This window comes from Thamnophis sirtalis, unplaced genomic scaffold (assembly GCF_051295495.1).
Source record: "Thamnophis sirtalis isolate CommonGarterSnake01/CBP01778 unplaced genomic scaffold, rThaSir2_p1.2 scaffold_2, whole genome shotgun sequence".
Lineage (NCBI taxonomy): Eukaryota > Metazoa > Chordata > Lepidosauria > Squamata > Natricidae > Thamnophis > Thamnophis sirtalis.
The window spans coordinates 75,186,503-75,207,308 of NW_028261382.1; the positions used below are offsets into that span (position 1 = coordinate 75,186,503).

At 43.3% G+C, this 20,806-nt stretch overlaps 1 protein-coding gene across 2 annotated transcripts in view; it reads right to left on the minus strand.

Annotated features, from left to right (window-relative positions):
- The window catches only part of ZMAT4 (zinc finger matrin-type 4), a 214,857-nt gene that overhangs the window by 62,964 nt on the left and 131,087 nt on the right, over nucleotides 1-20,806 (minus strand). The window contains exons 4-5 of one of the 2 annotated variants that reach the window (XR_015695364.1): nucleotides 17,454-17,610; nucleotides 177-397 (exon numbers count right to left, since the gene is read on the minus strand). Coding sequence is in view for 1 of the 2 variants with exons in the window: in XM_087703765.1 (XP_087559891.1) it covers nucleotides 170-397; nucleotides 17,454-17,610 (385 nt within the window). In the remaining variant the exon portion in view is untranslated. Of the gene's footprint in view, nucleotides 1-169; nucleotides 398-17,453; nucleotides 17,611-20,806 lie in introns of both variants that reach the window. The other variant, XM_087703765.1, reaches the window with a different exon arrangement.

Here is a 20,806-nt window from a genome sequence, read left to right on the forward strand (position 1 = left end):
ACGGTGATAGCCCACCATTAACACAAGGAGTCATCTCAATGGCTGCTCAGGTGTGCCAATTCATTCCTGGTTTTAAATTTTTGGATGGGTGTCCGCCCAAAGAATATCATCACTTTCATTCACCCAATGACTTTGAAGATGATTATTTGAGAAGACTAAAATCTCTTACCTCTTACCTCGCCTAGGTCCAATGTCTTCCCTAGCTGCTCTAGCAGATCAGCCCTGGCTGCGTTCTTTTTGTGCTTTTTTCCGTCATAGTGTTGCTGTGCCATCATTGGGTTGTTAAACCAAGCTGCACAGAGCTGGCAATACCTGTCAGAATCTCTTCTCTGATGGGGTGGAGACACTGCTGGAGAGCTGTCCACCTGTGGCTCCTTAAGAGAACTCAGGTTTGTTTCTGCAAAAGAAAGCAAGCAGAAATGGAGTCACACAGGTTCCTATCCCATCACGGAGAAATAAAGCTCCCAGTACACATCTAATTGTCATAGCTTGGGTGCCAGGATATAAAAAAAGAGGTTGAGATTCTAGAAAGATTGCAGAGAAGAGCAACAGAGATAATTAGGGGACTGGAGACTAAAACATATGAAGAACGGTTGCAGAAATTGGGTATGTCTAACTGAATAGAAAGAATGATTAGGAGTGACATGATAGCAGACTTACAATATGTATGCCACAAAGAAGAGGGAGTCAAGCTATTCTCCAAAGCACCTGAGGGTAGGACAGGCAGCAATGGGTGGAAACTAATCAAGGAGAGGACCAATTGAGAATTAAGGAGTAATTTCTTAACAGTTAGAGCAATTATTCAGTGGAACAACTTGCCTCCAGAGGTTGTGAGTGCTCCATCATTGGAGGTTTTAAAGAAGAGATTGGACAACCATTTGTCTGAAATGTTATAGGGTTTCGTGGCTGAGCAGGGAATTGGACTAGAAGACCTCCAAGGTCCCTTCCAATTCTGTTATTCTGCTATATGAACTGTGTAGCCAGTGGGTATTCTTCTTTCCATAGTTGCAGAGGAGATACTTAATATGAGAGAATGTAATTAGTTCAATGGAGTAATGTCGTGGCCCAGAGTTGGAGCTCTCGCCTCACAATCAGGCGGCTGTGAGTTCAATCCTAGCCAGAGGCAGATATTTTTCTCTCTGGGCACAATGAGAATATATCTGCTGAACAAAACTTTGCATTGACAACACGAAGGGCATCCGGCCATTAAAACATTCCGCTAGCTCCATTCAGTTGCCCAGACTCCACCCACCCACCCCAAGAGATTATGGGGTCATTAAAAGATGATGAATGTAATTACTTCAATGAAAAAAAAACTTGTGATAATAGATAATTACAGAATTTTTTTTTGTGGGATGCATATTGGAATACTAAAACATCTTAGAGATTTGATTTACAGGGACAGTTCAAGATGTAAACAAGAGAGTTGTCTTAAGGCAATTCATGTTCCAACATAAGGCTTATAAGCATCTAGAACATTAATATGGATAGTTTAAACCTGACCTGGGCCCAGAAGTGCAACAGAAAGAGGATTCTGCTTTCATGTTTTATCACACAAAAATGGAAGGTCAGCATCTCGTTACTTATGCAAGATCTCAAAACCCCAGAGCCTTCATACTGTTATTTTGATGTCAAGGACCAAAAATGCATTTACCTAACTCAATTGATCTGTAATCAAGTAGTACCTAAACTGAATTCAATAAATCAATACCTAATAAACCCTCTGTCAAGCATAAGAAATCAGGAGTCCAGGCAAGGGTGGGCTTCAACAATTTTAACAAGGGGTTTGCTGCCTAGTTGCTGGATGGACGTGGGCATGGTGGGCATGACCTAGTCAGCCTACTGCACCATGGCAGGAAGGGACATTTTTGCCCTCCCTGGGCTCTAGTGGCTTTCCTTGAGCCTCTGGGAGGGCGAAAATGGCCTCCCCAGGCTCCAGAGGCCCACTGGAGGCCAGAAACAGGCCCATTCCTGGTCTTCTTGAACTTCCCGTAGGCCCATTTTTTTGCCCTCCCCGAGCTTCTGTGCATGCCCTGCACTTACTGCATCCAAAATGGGCCATGTGGGGACTCCTGGGAGGGGCAGAGTGAGATGTGTGGGGCCAACCAGGAGTGGGATTTGCGGGTTCTCCAAACTGTACAGAATCTTAGCTAGAGATTCTCCTGAACCCCTGGGAACCCCCAGCAGACCACCACTCGGTCCAGGCACTTCAAATGAATATAGCAATAGTACTTAGACTTATATACCGCTTTACAGTCCTCTCTAAGCAGTTTACAGAGTCTTGCCCTCAACAATCTGGGTCCTCATTTTACTGAACTTGGAAGGATGGAAATCTGAGTCAACCTTGAGCCTGGTGGGATTCGAACTGCCAAATTGCAGTCAGCAGAAGTAGCCTGTAGTACTGCACTCTAATCACTGTGCCACCAAGGCTTATACAGGTTTATTGCATGCTAATATTCTCCACAAGAATCTTAACTATTAACGGTCAAAGCAAATTGGCAGTAGATAAGAATCAACGGAATTCAAGGTGGGCTGGACTTCGATCCCTTGTGGGAACAAAGGGACTTGAGGCTGATGATGCATTTGACCCCACCCTCGGGTTCAGCTTGGTCAACACCCTCATTTCAGCACGGAGCTGCAAATAAATACAGAACAGTAAAAGATGAACTAGACATCTCTATGTGTGATGGCCTAAAGATGGAGCTTTTGCCTCACAATCAGGAGACTGTGAGTTTGATCCTAGGTAGCAGACGATCTTTCTCTGGGCACAAAGAGAAAATATCTGTTATAAGCTCCCTGTAGGTGTCAGGAAGGGCATCTGGCCAGTAAATGCTCAGCTCTATGCAGTCACCCCAACTCCATCCCAATGCAAGGGATTACAGGGTCGGTAAAAGAAAAGAAAAAAAAAGAACTAGACTAAATCAGTTGAACAGCTCACCTAACCTTACCATCCATTTTCTCTATTTGCTAAAAAGAGATCCTTGGACAGCCTAAAGGTAAAAGTAAAGGTTCTCCTCGCACATATGTGCTAGCCATTCCTGACTCTAGGGGGCAGTGTTCATCTCTTTTTCAAAGCCGAAGAGTCAGCGCTGTCTGAAGACGTCTCCATGGTCATGTGGCTGGCAGGACTAAACCCCAAAGGCGCACAGAACGCTGTTACCTTCCCACCAAAGGTGGTTCCTATTTCTCTACTTGCATTTTTACATGCTTTTGAACTGCTAGGTTGTCAGAAGCTGGGACAAGTAACGGGAGCTCGCTCTGTTACGTGGTGCAAGGGATTCGAACCATCAAACTTCCGACCTTTCTGATCGACAAGCTAAGTGTCTTAGCCGCTGAGCCACCTTTTGGACAGCCTAGAGATCAGCTATTAACTTGGTAGCATCCTCCAGCTCATGTTTCTCAACAATGAATAGTCTAGGCCAGTGTTTCTCAAACTTGGCGCCTTTAAGACGTGTGGACTTCCAACTCTTTAGAAAGTAGTTCATTTCATAAACCTTGTTTAAGCTAACAATGCATAAGCATGCCATGTGCAGACTTCACCAAAACGGAGGATTTCCCCCTCCCCTTTATAAAGCTACATCTCCATCAAGTTGTGAAACATGTAGATTTGGATAAGGGGAACATGGATTTATCTTCTTAAAAAGAGATTTAAAAACCTGTTTTTCATATGTCAACTTTCCTAAAATATGGGTGGTATATATACCGCATCCTCAAATGACTAACACACTTTCCCCAATAAATCTGAAGGCTTCTGGGGTACTTGAGGTTCTACAGGGAGGGTTTTTGGAATGAAAAAAAACCACCAATTTTTGTTCTAATGCAGTGTTTCTCAACCTTGGCAACTTGAAGATGTCCGGACTTCAACTCCCAGAATTCCCCAGCCAGCGAATGCTGGCTGGGGAATTCTGGGAGTTGAAGTCCGGACATCTTCAAGTTGCCAAGGTTGAGAAACACTGCTCTAATGTCTCTAGGCACTCAAATTTCAAAATCATTCATTCGCAGACACGGTTCTTGAATATTTGTAGTCAATGTCCGGCCGAAAACAGAGATACTTCGGGTCTAAGAAGCAAGAGAGGCATATGGAACAATCAGACTTGCAAAATTCTCTTATTATAGCCAATGTTGACAGGAGTAGTTTTCAGGCTACCTGTGGAGTTGGGTTTCTCGTCTGCTCCACTCAGTGGGGCTGACATCTGCAGACTTTCTTCAATGTGTCATTTGCATAATGGAGTCTGTTTTGGCAGCTCAATTTCCATAGAAACCTGTGATAAATTCCTTCTCAAGTCTGACAATCTAGGTTAGGGGTGGGCCGTCACGCTGTGGATGCACATTTTCCTACCCTCTTCTGCTGGAAAATGCACCAACGAGATAAGCCAGTGATGGTTAACCTTTTTGGCACCAAGTGCCGAACCTGGAGTGTCTGTGTGTGCACTGGAGCACCGGAACCTGTGAAAGAGCAGCTGGACTCCAAGATCTCTCTCACAGTTACTATTATTAAGCCACGTACCACCTATACCCATGCGTGCCGCAGGTGACACATGGAGCCATATTTGCCAGCACGGCAGCCCTCAGCTCTGGAATGCATGCGTGCACCAGCCAGCTGATTTCTGGCCTTTCGCTGGGTCAGGGGAGGCTGTTTTTGCCCTCCCCAGGCTTCAGGAAAGCCTCCAGAGCCTGGGTAAGGTGAAAACTATCCTCCTGCATGGGGTGGGGGCCATGTGCATGCATGTTGGGGGGTCATGTACGCATGCACAGGTGTGGGGGGATTGTGCATGCATGCACAGGTGGGTAGACACACGATAGTGCATGCACAAGTAATTTTGGCACAGGTTAGCTTAAGATACAGAAGGATCTTGACAAACGTGAACATTGGGTGCTATCTAACAAAATGAAATTCAATGGTGAAAAGAGTAGGGTTCTACATTTAGGCAAAAAAAGGAAAATGCACAGGTACAGTATAGGTGGTACCTTGCTCAATAGTAGTAACTGTGAGAGGGATCTTGGAGTCCTAGTGGAGAACCATTTAAATAGGAGTCAGCCATGTGCAGCAGCTGCCAAAAAAGCCAATATAGTTCTAGGCTACATAAACAGAGGGATAGAATCAAGATCACGTGAAGTGTTAATACCACTTTATAATGCCTTGGTAAGGCCACACTTGGAATCCTGCATTAAGTTTTGGTCACCACAATGAAGAAAAGATGTGGAGACTCTAGAAAGAGTGCAGAGAAGAGCAACAAAGAGGATTAGGGGACTGGAGGCTAAAACATATGAAAACGGTTGCAGGAACTGGATGTCAGGTGCTCCTTCATTTAATAATCAAGGAAGAAACCACTCAACTCCATGCTTAGAATTAAGTGTACTTTTACTAATTACAAACGATGAGTAGCAAAGCAAAGCTGAGTCTGAGTAAATTGGCGCGAAAGCAATAGATATCATGTATAATTCAATCCCCTCCCCTTGGCACCCCATTTCATAGTACAATAATAATTCACCCAACTGGACAGTTGGCCTTGGCGGGAAACTCTCTTCTTCCACATGTGCAGATAGATAGTCAGGACAGCTCCTAATAACAACCCTCCAGTACATAATGATTCCCCTCCCAAGTACCATGCCCACCCTCCCTGTTTCAATGGCAGCCGAAAAACAGCAGCGAAGCAGAGGCTGACACTGGGTATGTCTAGTTTAATGAAAAGAAGGACTAGGGGAGACATGATAGCAGTCTTCCAATATCTCAGGGGTTGCCACAAAGAAGAGGGAGTCAAGTTATTCTCTAGGGCACCTGAGTGTAGAACAAGAAGCAATGGGTGGAAACTAAACAAGGAGCGAAGCAACTTAGGACTGAGGAGAAATTTCCTGATAGTTAGAACAATTAATCAGTGGAACAGTTTGCCTCCAGAAGTTGTGAATGCCCCAACACTGGAAGTTTTTAAGAAGGTGTTGGATAGCATTTGTCTGAAATGGTATAGGGTTTCCTTCCAACTCTGCTATTGTATTGTATCACTGATCTATACTGTACCTGTGCATTTTTATTTTTCTTGCCTAAATGTAGAACCTTACCAAGCACCCAAATTGGATCCCAAAGTCACCTCTTTATGAGGTCAGACTTAAACTTGGATCTCTGTAGTGGATCTCTGTAGTGGTCCTGGTTGTGTAGTCCATATCCAGGACCATCACGACTGTATCACATAGACTCTGTCTTTCATGGATCTATACCCAAATCAAAGCCCCTGGGAAGAAACATTTATTTATCTACAAGGATCTCTAGTTTTGTCCCACATGACTGATCTTTAAAAGATGAGAATCGTTTTTAGATGGGCTGAGTATATAATAGAGGAGGGCTTTGCAGAATTCGTATCAGCTGTTTTTCATTCCTTCCTGGTCACTGCAGGTACTCCTCAAGATTTACAAGGAGAAAAAAAACAAAGAGAGAGGGAGAGAGGGAGATATGAAAAGAGAGGGAGAGAGGGGGGAGAGAAGACGCAAATAAAGAGAGGGGAAGAGAAGAAAGAAAGAGAAAGAAAGAAAGAGAGAGGGGGGGAAGGAAAAGATGCAAATAACGAAGGGTGGGGATGATAGGGAAGGAGAGGGGAAAGGAGGAGAGCGGAGGGGATGAGAGAAGAGGAAAGGAAAGAGAAAGAAAGAGAGGGGGGAGGAAGGGAGAGAAGATGCAAATAAGAAGGAAGGGGAGGGCAGGAGAGGAGAAGAGAAGAAAGGAAAGAGAAAGGAAGAAGGAAGGAAGGAAATAGACAAATAGAAATAAATGATAAGATAAATTAAGTACAGATAGAAAGCAAGAAAGCAAGAAAATAACAAAGAAAGTACAACACAGAGATGTGAAAGTTTAAAGGAAATAAATAATCCCATTTCCCTCTTTTCTGATGCCACCAATTATTTTTAATAGCCTTGTGCAGTTGGGTACCTTGTGGATTAAAAAACTCATCTAAGGCTGAAAAGTGCAGGAAGGAATTGCCAGAGAGCCTCTTGGACATGTTGTGGAGGAGGGCTTTGGGCTATAAAGCAAGAGATTTCCTCCTTGAGGCTCTCTTTGTTTATAGGTTGTTCAGCTCCCTGGGGAGAAGTAGAGCTAGAGGATGATTGGTTTAGCTGGTAGCAACTTTGGAATTTATGTTGGTTGGATGCTGACATAAAAGTAATGACTGAAATTCACCTACTCAACTGCTTTTTTTCCTGCCACCTTGGAGAGATTTGGTGCTTTGAGGATTTACTGAATCACGTGAAGTTTTAATACTATTTTATAATGCCTTGGTAAGGCCACACTTGAAATACTGCATTCCTGGGACAGCTATTTGTCCAGAATGGTGTAGGGTTTCCTGCTTGAGTAGGGGGTTGGACTAGAAGATCTCCAAGGTTGCTTCCAACTCTGCTGTTATGTGTCCTCCTTCTTCCATTTCATGTGCTTTTTTTGTCCCATTGGGACAAAGATTCTTCACATCCCTAGCCCCCAATAAGAGATGGATAAATATGTGAGTGTTGAATGTGAGGTGGTGAGAGCAGTGGTGAAAGCAGCAATAAAATAACAGACTAGGCTGGTGCATTGCATGTGATTTTTCCTAAACTAAAAATTAGCAACAGCCATAGCCCTTAGACTTGTATACCACTGTGCACCATGGAAGGAAGGAAGGAAGGAAGGAAGGAAGGGAGGGAGGGAGGACAATAACATTAGCACATATACCACTTCACAATGTATTGCAGCCCTCTCTAAGCAGTTTACAGAGTCAGTCTCTTGTCCCCAACAATCTGGGTCCTCATTTTACCCACCTCAGAAGGATGGGAAGCTGTGTCAACCTTGAGCCTGATGAGAATTGACAGAATTAGTCTGCAATACTGCATTCTAACCACTGAGAGGGGGGGAAGGAGTGAAGGAAGGAAGAAAGGAAGATAATATAACAATAGCACTTAGACTTATATACTGCTTCACAGTGCTTCACATCCCTTTCTAAGCAATTTACAGAGTCAGCCTATTGTCTGACTGCAACAGGGGTAGGTTCTGGCCGGCACTACTGGCAGTTTGCTTGTGTGTGCGCATGTGTGCTTGATGTGCACTGTGTCAACGCATATAGCATTGACATGTGTTTTATCAAGTTGCCATGGTGAGGAAAGGGAGGGTGTATTCCCCATATAACTTTGGCTAGAGTAGGATCTCAGATTATCACAGCAGGCTTGTGAGGTGTGCACCTCATTGGGGAATGTGATTTATGACACAGACTGAATGGAGGGAAGGAACGGGGTAAAGTTCGGCCATAATTCAAATGAGGCTCAAATCTGACTGCAATGGGGTATTGCCAAAATGGCTCGAGGCTCATGAATTAATTAGGGCATCATTCGGAAACCTGAGACACTGCGCAAACGTGTGCAGTACAACTAAAATTACTCTGTGCATGCGCAGAAGCAAAAAATAAGATGGCAGCTCCAATGGTGACACTGGGAGAACCCATTCATGGGCGTGGCAGGCCTGGGGCACTGACAGTGCCAGAGCTCAGGCCGCCAAATCACTACTGTTCGGCTGAACCAGTAGGAACCCACCGCTGACATGCAAGCATCCTGTTGAGTTACCCCTGGTGTCACAAGGCAAGGATTTGGGGCCAGAGTGAGAGAAGAAGCATTTAGTTGAAATGACTGAAAATTTCATCACTGAATTTTTCTAACTCGTTAATTAACATTAGAAGCATTTTCCCAGCTTGAATAAAATTGCCTCCCAGACAAGTTAAGCTGCTTTTGAGGGGGGAAAAAAAGAAAGATAAGGGTTCCATTCATTTCCAAAATATTTCAGTCTATTCTGCAACCAAGTAGAAATGCCAAGCCCTTCCCACACACACCCATGTGTTTCCTAAAAAGTCGATATCGTCTTGCACATTTGAAACCCCCCCCCCCAAAAAAATTAGATTTTAATTATGTGGAATAAAAATCCAATTAAATGAATGGAGTTAATACAGCACTTCTCATTTATTTTTACTACTTTCGACCACATCAACAATCTCCATTTGGGAAAACTCGCAGGAAGGGGCTTCAAGGCAGATTCCCCTTCCAGAAATGAAGTCTTTGATTCATTCTACAGACCTACCTTAATTGAGCACTGTAGTTCTTTTTTTAATGTTTAAATGTTTATTTTATTATCTATCTATATCTATATCTGTATCTATCTCTATATCTATCTATCTATCTATCTATCTATCTATCTATCTATCTATCTATCTATCTATCTATCTATCTATCTATCTATCTATCTATCTATCTATCTATCCTGGATATGTTGTATTTGTGCTGATAAATAAATAAGGCACAAATGCAACACAAATGTAACAAGGCAACATAAAAAATGGCTTTCTGCCTAGATGGCTCCCAGAGTGAGTCAATAGAAAAGGGAAGCAGTATGCTGCCTCTCATACCCCTGGTTGTGTGTAGGTGTGTGTATGTATGTATGTATAATACATACATACCTCTGGAACACCTTGAGCAATTTCAACCAAACTTGGTACACAGATAACTTACTCTCTGGAAACAAATACTGTGGGGGTAAGACACTCCTAACATCCTTCAAGGTCTGTGTTTTGTTAAGATACAGCCTGTTGGGCCTTAAAATGGATTCTACTGTACAACACTGTGGAGTTGCCATGGTAATGGCTTCACAGTACTCTACAAGGGGACTTCCTCTGGTAAGGGAGGAAATCCAACATTAGAAATTGCAGAGATGTTCATGGAAGGTGGGTTGGGATAAATAAATACCTGGGCAGCATTGGGTTATCAGCTAGTAAAGTATAATATACCAAAAAAGAAAGAAAGAAAAAAAGAAAGGAAGGAAGGAAGGAAGAAAGAAAGAAAGAAAGAAAGAAAGAAGTTAAGGGGAGGAAAGGGAAGGGAAAAGGGGGCTGTGGAACACAGGGGAAAGAGAAAAAGAAAGAAAAGGAGACATTGGCTTCCAACTCTTCCTAGCTCACTAGAAGATAAACACATTCCAGAGTCAACATTTTCCTTTTACACATTAATATACAACTAGCAAGGACGTGCAGTCAGGGGAGGCAGGGAATGGAGAGACAGAGAGACAGAGACAGAGAGAGAGAGAGAGAGAGAGAGAGAGAGAGAGAGAGAGAGAGAGAGAGAGAGAGAGAGACGCAGAGCCTGGGTCGTCCATCAGCGATAAGATGGAGAGTCAACAGCCCCCAGGTCTGGAGGTGGCTGATGAGGAAGAGGAGGAACAGCTGGGCCCAGTGCCTGATGTGTGGATGCACAGAAGGCAGAGGAGAGGAGAGCAGTGGAAATCTATGGGCCAGTCCTTCAGATTGAATAGCCACCACTCCAACAAAGCCTTATCCTAGCTCTGAGGATAAAAGGCAGGGGGCAGAGATGAATAGATGTGGCAGAAAACTATTATATTTTCTAGCCAGCCAGACTTATTAGCCTGTGTTGAAAGAGAAACTTTTTGCTGAGGCTGTTGGCACTCCTAATAAAGGAATCATTGAGATAACTTCAGAGGGTTTTTCATGTTTGGGGAGCTGGGTCAGAACAATGTGTCTGGATTCCCAAGAGGGAGAGATTGAATTCCAGAGGAACAAAACACGGTGTGGTTTAGATTGTCCGTATGGGAGAAAGAGAGTTAAGATGTCTCTTCTCTAGTAATTTCCCAAATATATGTTTTATGGTACAAGTAGACAGGTTTAGTTTGGCAAGATTTCCTTCTATAAATGAGGAACATTGAATGAAAGAAACCCTCAGAAGGGTGTCAACATATCTTTCTTTGTTTTGGGAGCCCAACATCAATCAAAGACATGTTGAGGTGGTTGTAAGCAGTTGTCAGGCCTGCAGCTGGTTCCTTTTGGGATCTTTGGCTTGACACACTAATATTCTATTCTACTATGCTTTTTCATTAGTGGGGAATTGGGAGGGGGAAAAGTAAGGAGTAGAATGTGATGTTGTCAAAATAAAATTCCTTTCTAGAATCCAAGGTCATCCTTTGTCTGTACACCTCTGCATCTGACCGGAACTGGATGGGTGGAACTGCCAGCATGGCAGTGGAAGATTGGGCCATGGGATGGACTTGTGGGTGTGGGGGCAAGACCTTGAACTTTCAACTGGGTGAAGAAAACCGGAAAGCTTTCAGATTTGGGTTTTCCCAGATGTGCCAACATGGCTCTCTTAATAAATTGGAACTTTGAGCAATACTTTGCCTTGGACTCTGATTTAATTTTGGATATTATTTGGAACCCTGACACCATTTTTTAAATTGTTTCTGACCTATAGACAGAATCTTGCCAAACTCAAGCAGAGAATCCACACCCTAAAACATGTACTTTAGGATTAAGGTTAGGGTTAGGGTTAGCCATCTTAACACTCTTTTTCCCATACAAATTTTCTGAACCGTTATCTCTTGCTCCTCTGGAATGCAATTTTTCTCTCTTCTGGGCATCCATACAGCATTCCACCACAGTGGATATCTTAGCACCACTCATCATCAATCCTAGCCAAGATGCTAATGATGAGGGATTTCTATCCTGAACTACCACACCCAGATAACTATTTTTAGTTACCCAAAATGGGAGTCCAGATTTACAACTGTAACACAAAGGAGGGAGAATGAACACAGAAGTAGCATTCAGCCGGTTCGAACCGGTTCGCCCAAACTGCTAGTGGAAATCGCAATCCACCCGTCCACCCGCACTGGCTCTATGCCATCTTGTTTAAGCATGTTTTGAGGCTGGGCACATGTGCAGAAGGAGGGCACGTGAGCAAAGTGCATGTGCGGAAGGCATGAATGAAGCGAGTGGGCATGCGCGGGGCAAACCAATGGTAACAAAATGTGAAACCCACCACTGAATGAACAAACTATGTTTACAGTGCTAGTCTCAGGTCGATTGTAATAAACACTTTTTTCCCCCTTAGAAGTATGAAATGCAAATGTAAAATGCAGTGTACTTTATTGCCGCTTCTGCTTGTTCTTTTATTCTTCTTCTGTTTGGGCTTTTGAGCGCCACATTGGAAAAATGTAGCTTCCATTCATGTAAGAACTTTGCAGAGAGTTTTGCAGTTGACATTCCAATGGTTAAATTATCTGCTACTGACATTTGACTTCTTAAATGTGAAAATTAATGGCAGCTGTATAGTCTCTAATAGAGGAAGAGGAGGAAGCCAAAATACCAGACAAAATTCAAGAGTCCAGCCAACCAAAAAGATTCTCCTTAAGAAGAATTTAAATCATTAAAGATAATGATGAGAATAGCTGGGAATTGCAACCAGGTCTACATCTCAACCAAAATTAGACTGGGGGGGGGGAGAGGTTAAAAGCACAATGACTCTCTCTCTCCCTCTCGATAGATAGATAGATAGATAGATAGATAGATAGATAGATAGATAGATAGATACTTTTCTGTTATATTGGATTTTTTTACTAAAAAGGAGGAGAAAAATTAAATATGTATCTCAAAAAGGAATTATAAATACTATCAACATAAAATGGAGCTCGCTCAGAAGCTGAAATACACCAAGTAAACGAGATGAAGAGTGGAGAGGAGAAAGGTAAGGTAAGGGGAGGAGAGAGAGATAGGAGAGAGGGCAAGGGGGGGAAGAGGTGGAGAGAAAGGAAGAGTGGAAAGGGGAGAGAGGAGGAGAGGAAGAGGAAGTAGAGGAAGGAAGGATAACAGAGGGAAGAAAGGAGGTAGGAAAGGGGAGGAGAGAGGGAGTAGGAAGTGATAAAGTACAAATAAGGTGTATGGAAAGCAGAAGAGCCAATAATTAGTTTTTGGGGGTTGTTGGTAAGATGAATTGATGTAAACATTTAATAATACAATATGATGTTGGTTATGTATTAGTATCCATGTGATTATATATGACAATGAAAAAATAAAAAACTTTAATGAAAAAAGAAGAAGAAGAAGAATTTCTCTCTCCTTCCCCTAACATCTCTGTTAAAAGTTAAAAACAAAATGATATTTTACTCTGTGGGCTGCTGGAAGAATATAGAAATGCATTCACTGAGCTAAAGGCAATTCCAGAACTGGTTACGCATCGCCAGAGGAAGCAGTGTCACATTTACAAGCACATTTGAAACAAATGGGAGTTACTTTTGGAATGAAAAAACCCGATGGATGATTATATAGATCAGCTGTCCTCGTTTTCTTGCCCCCAAAATCTGCCCGACTACATTTCTCATTATCTACAAACAACCCAGTAATGCTTGGAGGTGTACCTAAGAATTTTAGACAAGTCCCAGCTGATGACTAACTAAACCAGTGTTCTTTGTCAAATCAACCAGGAAAACTGCACATATGGATGGGAGGGTGATTTTCCCCCTTCCATGGTTGTTTCCCTAAGAGCCATGGAGGTAGTGACAGGTTTTATTTTTCTGGGCTCCAAGATCACCGCAGATGGGGACTGCAGCCAAGAAATTAAAAGAAGCTTGCTCCTGGGGAGGAAAGCGATGGCAAATCTAGACAGCAGACTAAAAAGCAGAGACATCCCCCTGCCAACAAAAGTGGGTATAGTCAAGGCTATGGTTTTCTCAGTTGCAATGGATGGCTGTGAAGGTTGGACCATAAGGAAGGCTGAGCACCAAAGAATGGATGTGTCAGGCATGCCTCATTCAGTATCCCAAAAAGAAAACCCCCAATTCCATTTGAGTAGAGATAAAGGTATTTTTACTGGGCATGAAATGAAAAAGCTAAAGTGAACCAAGATTTGAAGCAAAAAAGTGTGAACGCATACATATCTGTTGTGGCACAGTAGGAGCCTTTGGAGCTGCCACCAAACTCCGACAGTGAGGGGCCCTGTGAGTCGGCCCTGGAGGATGTGGAGGACCCTGGACAGGGTTCCGACTCCGAGCAGGGCGCAGAGAGGCTGGTTGGCCACCAGGAGGCACCTGAGCCTTGGAGCAACGGGGAGGAGACAAGGGAGTGTGATCCTAATGTCATGCATTGGAACAGTGGGGAGGAGACAAGGGAGTTGGTCCTGGATGCCCGGCAATGGAGGGCTAATAGGCGTAAAGAACAGTTACGCAGTTACAGGAGATAACTGAACTCAGCTGGTGGTAATTAGGCTCCTCTCAAGACTATAAAAGGAATGACTTTCCACACGCTCGTCACAGGAATCAACGTATTTACTAGAGCTGGAGAAGCTATCGTGGCTAGCTTCGCAGGCTGGATTGTTGCCAAGGTTAGTCTGTACTAGATTGCTGCCAACGTCTAGTCTGTGCTGGATTGCTGCCAAGATCTAGTCTGTGTGTTAATAAATCCTTGAAGTATCTTTGCCTCGGCGTGCTTTGGTGTAGGAAGAGCGGGGTCAGAACACATATCAAGACCCTCCCCCCAGTTACCCCAACCCAAAGTCCAATCTGCAACTCCCAAAGGTATCATGTGGGGTGCAACTTCAAGTGGCCTCATTCAGCTGGAATGCAGAAACGGTTGACCTTGACCAAGCCCAAACATGGGCCATCAGGACGCGTAAAAGATGGTGCGAACCAAATTCCCTTCATGATAACTCCCTCATACCAAGTATTTTCCCCCAAATACCATGAGCCCCCTCCCTTCCCATTACTACAGCAGCTGTTAGCAAGCAAGCAAAGTAGAGGCTGACAGGAGGCCTTTGAACTGTGGTGCTGGAGAGTCCCTAGGACTGCAAGGCGATCGAACCGGTCAGTCCTAGAGGAGATCAACCCTGACTGCTCCTTAGAAGGCCAGATCTTGAAGAGGAAACTCAAATCCTTTGGCCACCTAATGAGAAGGAAGGACTCCCTGAAGAGCCTAATAACGATGGAGGGCAAAAGAAGAATGGAACGACAGAGAATGAGGTGGCTGGATGGAGTCACTGAAGCAGTAGGTGTGAGCTTCAATGGACTCCAGAGGATGGTAGAGGACAGCAAGACCTGTAGAAACATTGTCCTTGGGGTCACAATGGGTGGGACATGACTTTGCAACTAACAACAAGAGCCAGTATTTCAGAGATACCACCTGTATCTAGTAGCCATGTATTGCCAGATTCTCCATGAACCTGCCCAGTCTACTTTTAAAACCATTTAAAAGGGATGACATTGAAGTTTCTAATTGGTATTGTGGAAAGAAGTACTTTTTCAACGGTGTCCTAAATCTTTCCCTATTTAGTTTTAATGGATGACCCCAAGTTCTAATACTGAGTGGAGAAGAACTTCCTTCTATACACAGCTGGCATCTACTCCAGGTTTCCCAGTATGGTACCTTTCACATCAATCAATCAATCAATCCATTTTCATCACAGATACATACCAGCATTACTCTCCAGATAGATTCTTATTCCTATGAGCAGAGGAAGAGTTCTGAGGCTACAAACATCTGTCCAAGCCAGGATTCTGCGTCATATGGTGGTCAACCAGATGCATTGATTAGTTCATAAGGAGGAAAATGGGAACGCAAAAGTTCTCTTCCAGTAGCTGTTTCTTAAAATATACTCTCTGTAATTCTATGATAGCATAGAGACCTCAAAGCTGAGAATTGTTGATAGGTTGATCTCCCCCCATTAAATTCTCCATTCTCTTCTAAAAATAATCTAAGTAGATGGCCATTATCACAATTTCATCAGAGGGTAACAAGTATCAAGCCTGCAGCCATCTTTTCTTTTAGATCTTTGGCCTGCCACACTTTATATTATTCTACTATGCATTTTCTATTGTGGGAAAATGGGAGGGGGATTGTAGGAGTGTGATGCAATGTAGCTATAACAAAATTCTTTCTAGAAAGCCAAGGTCATCCTTTGTCTTTGCACCTCTGCACCTGACCGGAACTGGGTGGGTGGATCTGTCAGCATGGCAATGGGAGATTGGACCATGTGATAGACCTGTGGGTGTGGAGGCAAGATTTTGAACTTTCAAATGGGTGGGGAAAACTGAGAAGCTTTCAGATTCAGGTTTTCCCAGATGTGCTCTCTTAATAAATTGGAACTTAAAGCAATTATTAGCCTTGGACTCTGATTTACTTTTTGATCCTATTTGGAATAGCATACTTATTTTGAAAAAGCTGTTGTAACAAAGAGTAATGATATCTTATTGGCTTCTTTTGGGGTGTCTACACATAGACAATTTCTTTTTTAAAAAATTCTTAAACATTTTTAATACAGTGTATTGTCATGGTATATCATTTACAAAAGAAAAATAGAAAACAAAATGAAATATTAACATATATACTGGTAACAACAGTAATAATATAACAGAATAATTTTGGTTCAGTTTTTTCTTTATATTAGCTTATTCATAATTCTATTAATTATATTAGCGTGTTTATAATTATAAACTACCTTTATATTTAGTTCAAGATAGCACTAATCTTTTTTCATCTCACTTCTACCTCTTATCTCTAACCACTCATAAAATCTATTCCATGTCAAGTAATATTCTGTGTCTTCTTTGTCTTTTGTTTTTAAAGTCAATCTATCCATCTCGGCACAGTCTAATATTTTTCGAATTACATCCTCATCTGATGGAGTGTTCTCATTTTTCCAATATTGTGCAAATATAATCCTTGCTGCTGTCAGTACACGTAAAACTAAATATATAGTCCCTTTATTATAACTCTCCAGCATTATCCCCAACAAAAATATTTCTGGTTTCAGATCTATATTTTGCTTAAACATCTTTTCCAATCAAGTATGCATTTTCTTCCAATATTTTCTTGATTTCATACAAGTCCATCACATGTGGTAAGTGTTGAGGTCTGTTGGTGGCCTGTGGAGCTGGCAGCAGAGTCGGACAGTGAGGAGGTTGGGGAGGAATATGAGCCAGTCCTGGAGTCTGGGGAAAGCTCTGATGAGGGCTCTGTGTCAGAGGCCGAGAAGGGGGCCACGGCCGTCTGATAGTTATGTGCTTCTTCCGGAGCCTCTGGAGTCAGTGGGGCAGAAGAAGAGTGGGAGCCTGTTCCCAGTGTGCATATGTGCAGAGCTGCCAGAAGGCAAGAACAATTAAGACAAAAGGGGTGACTTGGGAGTAAGGCTTGGAGATGATTGGCCCCTCTCATAAAAGAGGAGCAAATGGATGTGAGCCTTTTCAGGAAGCAATTTTGTTCATTCTGGTCGGTTCAAACTCTGAGATGCTCTACTTGACTCTGTGCTCCAGAGTCTCTACCTGTGCTCTGTGCAGTGAATTCCTCTCCAGGAAACTCTTTCCTCTCTGGCTTTGCAAAACTAATTGGTCATTAGGTCTCTGGCAGCGTTTCAAGGGAGAGAAAGATGGGTGCTTATCAGCATTACCCTGAAAGACTGTGGAAGACTTCTGTCGGATTCTTCACAGACTGTTTATGAATCATTACAGGCTTTGAATGACCATAATTCACAGCCGTTGAAATAAGAGAGTTTTGGGGGCTAAGCATGTGCTTTATGCTTTATCAGGAAGCCTAGGTCAGAACAATAATAAGTACCTGGTGTCTGATTACATTTCCAACATTTGGCAGCTATAGACAATTTCTTACCATCATCGTTGGGCTTACCGGTGGCTTTTAAAGTCGGCTGCACTCCTAGCAAGAGTTTTAATCTTTTGGCATGGATTTTCCCTTGATAGTGTGACTCAGCCACCACCGCTGAGGTAAATGACATGTTACAGAGCGTACAGCACTTGTTCTTATCCACAGACTCCTCATCATTACCCTGGAGAAGACAAAAAGAAAGAAGCAGAGAGATTATCTTATTGGGAAGCAACAGTCAGAGTAAGGAATTGCAGGCAAACTCCAGGAAAATCTGATTTTTCGAAGCTTGATTTTGAACTGGGATTTCCAAGAATCTGAAGAAACCTGAGTGGGATGTGGAGGATTGTCTTTCCACACTCAGAAACTTCCATCCTCAAATGATTCATCTACCTTTTTTTCCACAGATCTGACCTCTACCCCAAAGATTGTAGGGACCCAAGCAACAACATCAGGAATTAAAACAAACTGTTCTGATCTAGGCTTCCCCAGCAGGACCAAGCTGAGTCTCCATCCCGATAAACCCCTTTTATTTCATTGACAGTGAATTCCTCTCCAGGAAAGTCTTTCCTCTCCCACAGACTTTCAAGGTAGTTCACAATTACCGACCTTTATCAGGCTTAGAGAGTGGCCAGGCTGATATCTTTCAATAGTTGGCAAGAATGCAGGAATGAACTAATTGTCTCCTGCAAACTCCACTCCCCTTTCGCTCCTCTTTTATTTCCTCTGGGAGGGGCCATTCATTGTCCACCTGTGGCCTTACTCCCAAGTCGACCCCTGTTCTTTAGCTGTTCCCTTCGTCTGGCAACTCTGCACATGCGCACACTGGGAACAGGCTCCAGCGGTTCATCTGCCTCACTGATGTCTGACTCTGAAGGTAGCTGATAACTGGCATACGGCTCTGGCCCCCTCTCTGCCTCTGACACAGAGCCCTCATCTGAGTCTTCCCCAGACTCCAGAACTGGCCCATGTTCCTTCCCAACCTCCTCACTGTCCGAATCTGCTGCTAGCTCTTCTGGCCGCTGGTGGGCCACAACACAAAAACTTCTCAAACACAAGTGTGTACATCAACAACGTGTTTTTTTTAAAAAAAAACAACAAGAAAAAAAGAGAGGTGGCATATATCATAAAGATACACATACGTATACAAAAATTATATTGCCCCTATCGATTTTCTGAGATCCCCCGAATTTATAAGATTATAAAATTCTAAACTGAAATCATCACACCAAATCCTGCAGTTGAGACGGCTGAAATCTGGCCGGATTATTGGTGATCTCACCAGGATTGCCTACTTTTGATTGTTAGCATCTGGGATCTGAAAAGAGCTGTGCCTGCTATCTTAGCTCGTCTGCCTGCGTCTGGCCTTCCTAAACAATGCTGAGAGCAGCTGTAGAATATTTCTTTTTTTCTGCCTTATTTTCCCTTGCTAAATGAAGGAAACATAGCATGTTCCAACCCAGAGTCAATTCAAGTGTGAATGGGTATTCCATCTTGCTATTCAAGATTATTTTATGGATTTATTAACAGATTAACAGAGTTGGAAGGAACCTTTGAGGTAATCTAGTCCAACCCCCCACCACCACCCAAGGAGACCCTACACCTGCCAGGCCTGCAGCCATCTTTTCTTTTGGATATTGCCACACTTTATATTATTCTACTATACATTTTCTATTGTGAGAAAATGGGAGGGGGATTGTACGGAATTAAATGCTATGTAGCCAAAACAAAATTCTTTCTAGAAAGCCAAGGTCATCCTTTGTCGCTGCACCTCTGCATCTGAACGGGACTGGATGGGTGGAACTTCCAGCATGGCAGTGGAAGATTGGAACATGTGATAGACTTGTGGGTGTGGGGACAAGATCTTGAACTTTCAACTGGGTGAGAAAACTGGGAAGCCTTCAGATTCAGGGTTTCCCAGATGTGCCAACATGGCTCTCTTAATAAATTGGAACTTTGAGCAATACTTTGCCTTGGATTCTGGTTTACTTTTGGATGCTATTTGGAACCCTGACAACACCATTTCTGTCAGATGACAGTCCAGTCTCTTCTTCAAAGCTTCCAGTGATGAATCTCCTACAAATTCTGAAGGGAACTTCTGTTATATGCTCTCACTGTCAGAAAATTCCTCCTTATTTCCAGGTTGAATCTCTCCTTGTTCAGTTTCCATCCATTATTCCTTGTCTGGCCTTCAAGTGCTTTGGAGAATAGCTTGACTCTCTCCTCACTGTGGCAGCCCCTGAAATATTGGAGGACTGCTCTCATGTCTCCCCTGGTCCTTCTCTTCACTAGACTAGCCATGCCCAGTTCCTGCAACTGTTCATCGTATGTTTTAGCCTCTAGTCCCCTAATCCTTCTGATTGCTCTTCTCCGTGCTCTTTTTTTATAGTGTTTGTGGCCAAAACTGAATGCAGTACTCTAGGTGTGGTCTTACTAGGGCTTTATAGAGTGGTATTAGTAGACCTTGATTGTATCCCTTTGTTAATGCTTGAATGTTATAAATACTATAATGTTGTCATACTTTTAATTAATTTTTTAATGGGGTTTTTCAAGATTCTAATAAAAGATAGCCTATGTCCAGTGGTGGGATTCAGCCAGTTCGCACTACTTCGAGAGAAACGGTTGTTAACTTTCTGAGCAGTTTGGTGAACTGGTTGTTGGAAGAAATCATTAGGGCAGAGAACCGGTTGTTAAATTATTTGAATCCCACCATTTGCCTATGTCCCATCCCAAGGAAAAGGAAAAAAAAGAACACTTTTTTGCCAAATCAGAATTGGGGTCATAAGATTGGGGTCCAAGACACCCTCAACAAAATGGTAGTTTTCAGGAGCAAGTAGTATGCATACAGAGAGAGCAATTTCTCAACCTTGGTACCTGGGCTTCCTCTTTATCTGGACTTCAACTCCCAGAATTCCCCAGCCAGCATGCATGGCTGATGATGGACAGCATGCTGGCCGGGGAATTCTGGGAGTTGATGTCCACCTATCTTCAAGTTGCCAAAGTTGAGAAACACAAAAAAAAAGAAAGCAAGAGAATGCAAAATAGATGTATTAGAGCTGTGATGGCAAACCTATGGCATGCCTGCCACAGGTGGCACGCAGAGCCCTTCCTGTGGGCACACAAGCCGTCACCCCAGGTCAGCTCCACTGCACATGTGTGTGCAACTCCCGTTGTCCAGCTGGTTTTTGGGTCTCTGCCCCTCATGTGCGAGAGGGCAGGGTGGTGCGGCGCGGCTGCCTATGCAGGAAGGCCTACTAAGCCGAACATGGAGTGTGTGTGGGGGTGTCATACTCGCATGTGCGGGGAAGCAGGGGGAGCACAGGGGTCCATGTGCTCATGCACAGGGGTGGGGGTAGGGGACAACAGGGGGTCACATGTGC